At 41.3% G+C, this 11257-nt stretch overlaps 1 protein-coding gene across 1 annotated transcript; it reads left to right on the top strand.

Moving 5' to 3' along the window:
- The first annotated feature begins 53 nt into the window (after positions 1–53).
- Positions 54–10877, top strand: GLE1 (GLE1 RNA export mediator). The gene is made up of 16 exons (XM_040606321.1): positions 54–201; positions 612–836; positions 1860–1985; positions 2185–2333; positions 2668–2728; positions 3009–3263; positions 4070–4298; positions 4890–5005; positions 5191–5260; positions 5594–5736; positions 6613–6803; positions 7264–7393; positions 7737–7841; positions 8835–8917; positions 9086–9149; positions 9767–10877. Exons 1-16 carry the CDS (start codon positions 106–108, stop codon positions 9833–9835), a joined length of 2112 nt encoding a protein of 703 aa, XP_040462255.1. The 5' UTR covers positions 54–105; the 3' UTR covers positions 9836–10877.
- Positions 10878–11257: the final 380 nt, after the last annotated feature.

Raw genomic sequence — 11257 nt, 5'->3', positions numbered from 1 at the left:
CTCATGGCCCGCTGCGCACGGGGCGCGAGGCGGCCGGCCGTGCCCCGGAAGCGGAAGGGCGGGCTGGGGGTCCGTCCGTTGCCGACCGTGGCGGAGCGGGACGCCATGGAGACGCGGCAGCTCCGCTGGGATACCGTGGCGGCCCTGCGCACCTCTAGTAAGGGCCGGCTGAGCTACTGCCGCTGCTGGCTCCGCGATGAGGTGAGGGCTCGTTGCCGGGGGGCCCCGGGCCCGCGTGTGCTGTGAGCGGTGGGGGAGTCACGGCCCCGGCCCCCCGGGGCTGCCGATGGAGAAGCACCGGCCCCTTGGCGCTTGGGGCCTGAGATACCTGCCCCGGCCCGGTGCTGCCCCTGCCGCCCGCTCCGCCCTCGCGGGCCCCAGCCTGCCGGTCCGGGGGCTGCTGCCGGGGGAGGGCTGGGGCGCGGCACCGCGCTGTTCCTCAGCGGGAGCCCTGAGCGCGGCGTGAAGAGGCCGCAGCAGGAGCGGGTAAACATGGTCCCGAGCCGCGGTGGTAAAGCGCCTGCTGACCTGTGCGAGTGGCTTCAACGCGGGTGAATGTGCCTTGGGTTCCTCCATACGTCTGGTATTCACATGAAGCGTTTTTTCTATAGGATGTCTTGGAAGGGTGCATGTCTCCTCTTGAGCTGTCCCCTTATGCTGGCTGGGTCCTAGACAGAGTGATTAAGCAAACAGCCCAAGAAATTGCATCCTCCAGGAGTTCAACGCCTAAAAAATCCACTCCCCTTGCAAACCGGTCGTCTTCTCTGGAGAAGGTCACGTCTGGCAGCTGCCAGGGCTCTCCCCCACTTTCATCTACAGAGCTCAGTGAAACAAAGGTAGTTCTCTGACCAGAATCTGTATGGGAGCGGATAGAAGAAAAAAATGTACTAACTTGCTGCTATAATTATCTGATAAAGGCTGGTTTATGTTCTGTTAATCTGTGGGAAAAAACGTGCTTGGTTTCAACTTTTTGTAGGATAAACAGGTGATTATAAAAATGGCATTAACGAGATTTCCATAGAACAGTGTTTCATAGTAGGCCAAAACCAAGCTTCCTTTTTCACCATAACTAAGGAAAATTTAGTTGGAGCTATAGAGTTCTATGGATTAGCAGCATGGGATTCATTCATTTGGAAGCATGAGGTCACAGAGTAGAGTCTGTTGAGTCACCCCCTTGGGTTCTCTGTAGTCTTTGAACAACTTAGGTTACGGCTCTCGTTTACAAGGCAGAAGGGTAGGAAGCTGTGCAAGGAGTGGTTGAGTTGTGGAGGTAATGAAGTTGATGAAGCACCTGAAAAGAAAACAAATGTCTGTTGCTGTGCATTAGATTATAACTTCGTCACATAATAGTGATACTGAGCAGCAAGGTCTTGCATCATATTGGCCCCATTTAGACTTAAGATATTTTCCCAATACATTTCTTAACTTCTATCAGATCTTGCTTCGTTATAACAGAGGCTGAAATGCCTCCTGAAGTATGATTATACAGAGTATAAACCTGTCTTGACTTCTTAATGTTAACATTCTCCAGTGAATGTTAAGAGAATGTGGAGAGTCTGCAGCCTTTCTAGGTAACAGCTTTTGTGAACGTCCTGTAGGCTCTTGGTATCTCTCCTCCCAGTTTTAGTGACTGGGAAAAGTAATTATCTCAACCTCATATATGTGCTGGAGGATATTCAAAATGGTGAGGCTACACTACTGGGGTATGTAACAACTTTTTAAAAGTTGTGTGTTGCTGGATTCTTTTGTCTGTTTCTCTAGAAATAGTATGCAGTTTAGGAGACTTGATTTACCTGGTATCCTCTGAGTAGCTGATACTGTACTCAGCCACTGATTTTGCTTATATGCTGACCATGCAGGGGAATGATGATCGTAGTTTTTTGGAAATGGATCAAGAAGTCTTACAAGCAGTTCTGCCATCTAAAGTTACAGAAGTTGAAGGCTGCATTCGAATGTACGAAGAGATGCACAGGTTGAAAGGAAAGGTAAAAAAAAAAACCCTGAGGGTGTGTGTGAATCACAGGAGAGCTACATAACTTACTGTTCTACTGCTTCTACCAGAGCACTGTTACATCAGGTTATTGTAAATGCTGGCCTACTTTGGGAAATTATTTTGTATTTTCTTCCGTCCAAATTCTGCTGGTTGCTGCATTGTGGTGCGTCTGGCACCTCTGCAATCTGCAGGAAGAGTTAAGGCAACGGCAGGAGCAGCAAGAGCAGATGGTGAGGGCAGTGTATGACCTGGCAAGTGAACAGCTGAAGCGCTTTGATGAACTGAAGGAGCTAAAGCAGCATCAGGAATTCCAAGATTTGCAAGAAGTAATGGAGAAGAGGTGAGATTAGCTCTGGTATCCTTAAAATATTGTAGCATTTAATCAAAAAGTGAGGATTAATTTTTGTGCCTGACAATTCTGTGCTAGTTACTTGTGCTTGAAAATCTCATCTGCTGCTTTTCTTACATTAACTATCCTGTTTTTCTTGCGGTGTAGATCTCCAGCTACTGTTGGGGTTTCAGTTGTTAGAAAAAGGCTATGTTTGTGACAGTTAAAGTTCCTTTCGCTTGGCTCATTTTAAAAGTAACTTGCTGTGTGTTTGTATTTTATCTCGTTCATGTATTTTATCTTGTGTGTGTCTTGAATACAGTTTTTCTATGTTTGTGTATTGTAGCTCAAAGGAGGCTCAGGGACAGCAAGAGAAGTTGAAGGAAGAACACCGACACAGAGCAAAGGTCTGAGACTTTTAAGAGTTGTCTTTCAACTTCAGTAAAAGACTCAGTGGGAACTGGAAAGACAATGGATTTATCTGTATTTACATGGTACCCCTAGAGTGAGAGTGTATTGTCTGATGCTGTCTTAGACACCTGCTACATTGTTGTGGGAATGCAGTAAAGGCACACGTGTTGTAGGAGCAGAAAGGACCTGTAAAGCCAGAGTTGTTAGACCAAGAAGGAGATTTAAAGCTGGAGTTATTTAAGTATTCTCTGTCCCTTTTGTCTCTTTTTACCTCAGGTATTAAACCTAAAACTGCGTGAGGCAGAGCAGCAGAGGCAGCGTCAGGAAGAGCTGGAGCGTTTGCGTAAGGAAGAGGGCCAGGAAAGACTGCGTCGCCTTTATTCCATCCAGGAGGAAGTGCTGCAGCTTAACCAGCAGATTGATCCCAATTATAGACACAAAGACTTGCCAAGAATTGATCTTTCTGCATACAGTAATCGTGGCAACCAAATCTGTGGGCTGGTGTCAGGACTCATCCGCACCACAAGCGAGGTAGAGGCTCTAGAGTTGTTCTTAACTTTGGCTGTTGTTCTTTCATAGAGCTTCCTGTATTTGTCTTCAAAGGCAGCTTGTTACGAGGCCATTAAATGAGATGTCACAGAAATGTTTTTAGGTATTTATTCTATAAAGCATCTAATTTAAAAGGAGGATTATTTTCTATGGCACTTTAGCTGTTCTCTTGAGAATGGCTTATAAAAATGCATGAGGATTTCTAGAGGAGAAAGATTCAACATAAAAATCCTGTAAACTCTTGATGCTGTCAGGTTCCTGATCATCATCAGGAGACAACCTGATGACAACCACATCATGTGAGACAACCACGTGGGACAACCACAGAAGCAGAGTGGTTCATAAATTGTTAAATACTGAATGCGTTATGATTGTCCTATACTTGTAAGCCTTTTTACAGTATCTAGGTTTCCTTAAAATTTCTTTTTCTCTATATAAAGGTGGGATACAAACCTTGAAAAATAAAACACTATAAGGCTAGTTCTCTGTTCCAGCTTGTCAAGGCTTTGCATTGGGGTTCCCTTACACTTGTTAAAGTGTGTTCTTAAATCTTGTTGTCCAAGATCTTGTGAAATCTAGTCATGGACTACCGTTATTTACTACTGTTCTGACCAATATTACATACAAATAAAGGAGAACGAGGTATTTTCACCATAGAGGATAAAATGTGTAGTTGGTTCCCAGATTATCTGAAGATTAATGCTTCAAAAGGCTCCTTGCTCTTGCCATTCGTCTACAAATATGGAACAAAAGATTGATGCTGTACTGCCTCCCCTGTTTCTTGGCAGAGAGGTTTCCCTACTCAAGTGGATGTGGCCAATACTGAACGAGCACTGCAGGAGATGCGAGGGTTGATATCCAGCATGCAGCAGGAAATCGCTGCAGCCGTGGAAGAAAAAAGGAAGAGAGATGAAGAGGAAGAGAGACAAAAGCAGCAGGAGTTACTGAAAAAAGAGCAGATGAAGGCTCAGACTCCTGCCCCTGCACAGCAGTCAGGGGGAAAGAAGCAGAAGGAAGGTTGGTTAGGCTCCCCCTGCCGCTGCCTCCTGGCTGTTTCCCTCCTTACATGCTCTTTCTGCTGTTAAGCTGAATACTTCTTTGGAATCTTATTGTTGTGATGACATACCTGCTCAGAGAATTTACTTTAAGTGCAACTAGGACTGCTGGCAGGAAACTTCAAATTAAACTGATGCAGGGTAAATTAATGACTGTATTAACTGGAGCAAAACCTGCTCTTCCTAGGCAGGACATTACGCCATGTATTTACTGAGTAACATTGTGCCTTCTAGAGAGTGTAGATGGGTCACGCATGGTATGACAAAACATACAAGGATAGAGCACCTAAATGGCTTCCTTCTTGAGAGTAAGTGAAATCCATGTATCCTGCATGTATAAGCTACTATGCTGAAGAAGAAGGACTCCTGTCTAGCTTAAAAACTTGTAGTTCACTTATGAACATATCTTTCTAAACTAAATTCAGGGGAAAAAAGCACTCATGCAGCTCTTCATTCCTTGCAATTGTTTAAAAAAAAATGTTTTCTTAAGGTTTTCTAGAGTTTTGGCTCTTTCTTAGTCTTCTGCTATTTTTTTTTCTTTTCCTAATATCAGGACTTCAAGTTAAGGCAGAAGAAAGTACCATGCAGTGGTACCAGCAGCTTCAAGATGCTGCTGAGCAGTGCGTTGCTTCTTTCAGTGGACTCAGCAACTGCAAAGACAACAATGAGGTATAAAAAAATGGTTACTACTGCTGAAGAGTGATTATCTTAATTTCTAGGGGAAATAGGACAGCTTTCATTTAGAAAAAGTCAATACTAACAGCAGCCTCTATTAAAAGTCTGCTCACCCAAACTATCATAGTAGTTTACTTGTCTGTAAAGGTTTTAAAATTGTCTGTCTGTTTGTTCTGCAGGTTAAGAAGATAAAAACAGAGTTGCAGAAAGCAGCTACAATCCCTGTGAGCCAGATCTCTAGAATAGCAGGTCAGGAAAATGCCAAGAACCCAACTCAACTGAAATGCCTTTTGCTGTAAAGATTGTAGTAGGACACAACACATACGATGTTTCTGTAATTATCTCTACAGCAGAAAGCTGTTACACATATAGTCCAGTTCTTCGCAGCAGTGTTTGCTTATGTTTCGAAGGTCTGGTGCTTCCCTCAGAGGCATCTTGTTTCCTCATGATTAACTCAACATGCAGTTTGAGATGCCTTGCCCTCCAGGACGTAGGTCTAGTTCTTGTGAAGTTGATGTCTGATTAAGACTTGTCTGCTCTTTCCTAATCTTCCGAATCCATACATTCCTTATACGTTTGCAGGCTCTCAGCTGAGGGAGATATTTGACAAGATCAATAACCTGCTCTCTGGAAAGTCTGTTCAGAGTGGAGGGCGAACTGTATCAGTGACTCAGCATCCACAGGGTCTGGATTTTGTTTATTACAAACTTGCGGAGAAATTTGTGGTGAGGAAATTTTCTCATTATTGGGGTGGCAAAGGTAGCTAGTGCTTCAGTAAGTTCTTTTGGACATTTTCCTCTGTCTTCAACTGCTAAGAACAAAACTACTAGGGGTTTAGCTTGCATATATTAATGTTCACGTTGATTAGAGAAAGTGCTTTTGTGGATTAAAACAGGCAAAAGAACTTGGTTTCTCGTTTCTCTTCCCCTCCCATTCCCTATTTTATGTCTTCTGGGAGGAAGATCTATTTTAAGTTCTAGGCTGGCATGTTACGTATTCTGAACCAGTTAAGTACAGTGTTAGTGGAAAACAGGTTAATAGTTTATGATCTATCACAAAACTGTATGTATACTCAAAACTTCACATGTTGGCAGAATTGGGGACAAAAAAGAAAGCTGAGGACCAAGAGGCAAACTTCTCTCCCTGTTGTGTAGTTAGCACCTCCCAAGAAATGAAGTGTCATTGTTCAAATTGCATTTTGAAGTTGGCAATATATTTTCTCTATTCTTTATTTGCTAAATTTGGGATGTTTGAAGCTTTCTTTTGTCCCTGCAGTGATAAATACATGCAAAAAATAGCCCATGGAGTAAAACTGTGAACTGATTTGTAAACATTTGAAAATGATTGTTTGGAGTGAAAATATCTGTGCATCCTTGCGCTTTATGCCTGTATTTGCTAACCCCTTGTTTCTGTCCTGAACCAAAATTATTGTCATCCTCTGTGGGAGCTAGGGACATAAGGCTTTATCAGCTTTTCTGTGGTTAGCTTACGTAGCCATAGAAAAATTAGGAACCTTTAGTAGAGGCTAACTACAGAAAAAAGAGGATTTTTTTTTTGTCTGAGAAATGGGGTGGGGGCTGACTTTCTTTTCCCCGCTCCAGAATCAAGGAGAAGAAGAAGTAGCTTCTCACCGTGATGCAGCTTTCCCAATTGCTGTGGTGGCTTCAGGAATCTGGGAATTACACCCTCGAGTAGGAGACCTCTTTTTAGCTCATCTGCACAAGAAGTGCCCCTATTCTGTGCCATTTTACCCTGCACTGAAAGAGGGGACTTCCATGGAAGAGTATCAGAGGTAAATGTATTACTGGACTTCAGCATAAACACTGCAAGAGTGAAGACTGTATTCCTTCTCCTGAGTGAATTCCACTTTTCCCCATCTGTGATGACATAGGCACAGTGTTGTGCTGGCGTAACCTCTGGAGATTCACTCACAAGTGCGCAGCTCCCCGACCCTGTTTCCCAGGAGGATGCTGTGTCCTTCAGCTTTGGAAGTGCTCTGTTGCTTCTTCTTCCTTGTCCTTCTCAAAGAACAGTTGATAGCCATTCGAGTTGAGATACCCAGTACAGAACCTAAATTCTATGTGATATAAAATAGTGGAACATATGATCCAGAGGGTAATGATCAGCCTTTATGATAATTCTCGTATAGTTTTGGAGTATCCCTATTCTCAGTACAGTTGGCTTTAAGTAAGCTGAGAACTCCAGTGAATGTGTTTTGCTGTACTGATACTGGAATGTCTTCTTATACTTAGAATGCTTGGATATCAAGTTAAGGATTCTAAGGTGGAAGAGCAAGATCATTTTCTGAAACGGATGTCAGGAATGATTCGTCTTTATGCTGCTATCATTCAGCTCCGGTGGCCTTATATAAACAAACAAGGGGTATGCGTGTACGGTATTATATTTAGAAACTTGTTACTATCCCAAGAGTCTATTAAATGTATTTGTAAACTGGAGTTGTAGTTAAAGTGTGCTGAACTTAAACCAGCTCATCATGTATTTGAAGGGAGATGGTTATAACCATAATCCACAAAGTGATGCATAGTAATTTGTAGTGTAGACCCTTACTTCCTTTTGTCATATTTTCATAATGATCAAGTCTTATGTTAGGCTATTATAAAGTAACTTTATAAAGGAGAAAGTTAAACAGAAGACTGCCTGTTTTGATAATAGCATTTTGCAAGTTATAAAACAAGTGGTGGGTAGCTTTTTTGTTGCTTTATAGGCACATCCTCATGGGCTGAACAATGGATGGCGCTGGCTTGCTCAGATGTTGAACATGGAGCCTCTGGCAGATGTGACAGCTACACTTCTTTTTGATTTTCTAGAGGTAAGCGATGTGGAATACTGGTGGTTAAAGGGGTGTAAATTGGTAGCATTTTAATTTCAGAAGGGATTGCTGAGGTGATGTTCATTGTGATTTTAACAGCAGGGTTTTTTAACTTATTCCTTCAGAAAGGAATGTGAGTATTTCCACATTCTTGCAAATACATAGCTTTGGAGCTGAATGATTTAAAACCTGAAGCTTTCATACGTGCAACTTCTGTTGTTGTAGTTGGTTTTGTTTAAGGTTCCTGGTATTTTAAAAATAGTTGCATGGTCCTATAAGAATAAGGTCTGCTAAGCACTTGGTATGAGTTTGTGCAATGCAGGGAGGTCCTGTGGCCCTGCCAGCTGAATTAATCCTGAAAAACCGGATAGGTTTTCCAGGCTGAAAAAACCAGGTCCTGATGTTTATTATTGGCATATCCTAAGATACAGGCCTATGCTGAATAAGAGCCAGTTAAAGGCTGAAGTCAGGGGAGACAGACACTGTGGAACACAAGCAGCTTCTGTGCTCATCAGGTGCCTTCTAAAGAACTTCAAAAGCAGCAATGAGAAAGTAAAGTACAAAGTGAAATAACACCATGGGGATTCTGCTAGTAGTGGTGAAGTTTGGGCAACATTCATCCTATAAACTCACTGTATGAGGAAAGCTGATGAATCCACACTGCAGTCATCAAGATGAGGAAATGATCACAATATGTCCCAGCAAATGGTATTAGGGAAGGGTAGTATTTTCGGGGGGGGAGACTGGAGTGAGAGGAAGAGTAACGTAACGCTAGTATCAGTGGCCACCTCACAGTCAACAAGAAAAACAGGTCACTGTGGTAGCAGGCATGGTGTTTAGAGGGTTTGCTTGTTTTATTGTAGGTGCAGGTATATTACTTTAAATGTGTGGATAAAATATTAAGTGGTTGATGCTGAACGGGTTCACTGAAGTTGTCATGCTAGTCTGAAACGCAATTCTGGAACCTGGTCTTTGTGTATTTCTGTACTGTAGGTGTGTGGCAACGCTCTCATGAAACAGTATCAGGTTCAGTTCTGGAAAATGATGTTGCTTATCAGAGAAGAGTATTGCCCAAGGTATGATATCTGTGGCTAGGAATGTAAAATAATCCTTGTTTTTTACTTCATGTTTGCTCTTAAATAACTCGTCTGTCTTTTCCAATTTCTGCCATTAACCCCCACACCTACTTGTAAGTCAAACCCAACTTTCTAAGTAGATTTTGAAACATGCTGTTTTCTCTGCAGAATTGAAGCAATTACGAGCTCTGGACAGATGGGCTCTTTAACGCGTTTCAAGCAATTCTTGGAGGTAAAGCAGTTTGGGGTTTTTCTTCGTTTTCAAGGGTTTGGAGGTTTTTTTCCCTTCATTCAATGTGTGCATCATTTTGATAATGAGGCTGGCGCTGCTTGCAGCATACGTGATAATCCAGACCTGTCACTGTGATGTAACCTGTCTTTTGTAACTTTTCAGTTACTGAATTACTTAACGATAGTTATGATGTCAAATATCTCACTTCTTTCTTACATTTAATTTTTCTTAGTGAAAATACATTTTAATTAGAAATTAAGTTCAGTGAGACTAGTTGCAGTGAGAGGAGATAGAGAGGTTGAGGAGGATTCTGCTGAGTCATTTCTATGAGCTGTTTTTTATTGGTTGTTTGCTTGTTATCTGTTGTCCTGATTAGATAAATGAGGAAGTAAACACTTTGAACTGCCCTCTAGCATTTTTTTTTAGCATTGTATTTGGCATATTTTTTAAGAAAGCTTGCAAAACTGTAAAATACTTGATTATTTAAATTGGTTTTTGAATGTTGACTTAGATTATGATATTAAAATATGATAGCTTCGGAGTTTATACTCTTAAATTCCTGAGCCAAGATGGCAAATTAAGATACACATTGTACTTTGTCTTTCTCTCTCCACTAGGAATGTCTACAGAAGAAGGAAATTCCATTACCAAAGGGTGCTCTACAGCCTTCCTTTTGGAGAGCATAAATCAGTTTATATTTCCTTCCTCCTGGATGTCGGTGCTTTCTGACCTGACTCCCTGTTTACATTTAAAGGAAGATGTTTTCTTAAGGTTTTCTGGAGTCTAATGTTTAATTTGTCAAGATTTACATGGGTCAGAACAAACTCATGTTTTAATTTGTTGCAAGTAATGGAAAATTATTCTTTGCTTTGGATTTTTGTAAGGTTTTTAGGTATAGTAAACTATGGAAAATAAGGAAGTTTCCTTGATATGTTTAAACATGTGGAAGATGTTTTAAGCATAGTATCCATATGACCTCTGGGCTTCAGAGATTAAAGACCCCTGGACTGAAAATTTGCACATCATGTTCCCTTCATAGAAGGGGACATACCTCACAGCTTTATGAAGACTTAACAGAGTAATCAATCTCAAAAACTTACTGCTAGAACTTTATTTTTGTATTTATTACATCTGTCTTTTATAACGCAGTTTTAAATTATGCTGATATACTTGCATCCTGTTTGTCTCAACAACATTGTAAAACTACAGTGAGACGGGTAAAAGGCATTTTGCCTGGCAAGTATTGACACCACTGTTGAATGTAGCTTGGCTCCAAGAGGCAGTGCTCTTGATGTAAGAGAGGTAGACTCACTGTTTTAAAAGGTTTTCATGGATAATAGCAACTTCAAGGGGGAAAGAGCAGAGTTCCTGGAACAACAGAAATTCTGTGTCCGTAATCCATCAGATGGATGGAAGCTAATAATCCATTTTCTTATTATAAAAAAAAAAAAAAAAAAAAGGTGGCAAAATGGTGCATTCATTCTAGCACTTTTGCTGGTGTTCTGCCATCATTTGGGGGGGATGAGGGGGAAACGGTATGCTTGGATTACCTAAGGTGCATTTTATAAGGGCTCCTTTTATGTTAATGGATTTCTTTCTTATTATGTTATGGTATTTTAAGTATCAAGTACTGTAATATTTGTACTAAGGGTGAATTATTCTGAGAACAGTTCATTCTAGAAATCTGTTTAAGTTAATATTAAAGTTTGATTATTTCTTTCTTACTAATCTGAAACTGATGCAGTTTCGCCTTTTTCTATAGAAGGATGGTCAAGAAAATGTACAGTTCCTTGGTGAATACAGGAGGCAGATAGTATGGGAGATGGGAGTGATGGGGGATGTGTCTGATTTATGGTGTGCTGTCCTTGAACTATTTTAGTGGCCTCTTAAGATGAGAAAATTTTCTTCTGAGTTCTAGAAAGTAGTGTGTTATTTTTGCAATATACTGTTGCAAATTATTATTATTACCAGATTAGTTTTTGTTATTCCTAGAGGCTGCAATTTGAAGCTGTAGAAAGTGGAGCTGAGGTCATATGAGAATCTGAATTTTATTTTTATATAGGTCTTGAGATTTCTGAGAAAAGGTTGTAACATATACTTTGGAATTC

Source organism: Falco naumanni, chromosome 9 (genome assembly GCF_017639655.2).
Source record: "Falco naumanni isolate bFalNau1 chromosome 9, bFalNau1.pat, whole genome shotgun sequence".
In the NCBI taxonomy this organism is placed as follows: Eukaryota; Metazoa; Chordata; class Aves; order Falconiformes; family Falconidae; genus Falco; species Falco naumanni.
Note: the sequence above shows the minus strand (reverse complement) of the source record. Positions and strands in the feature narration are given on the sequence as shown.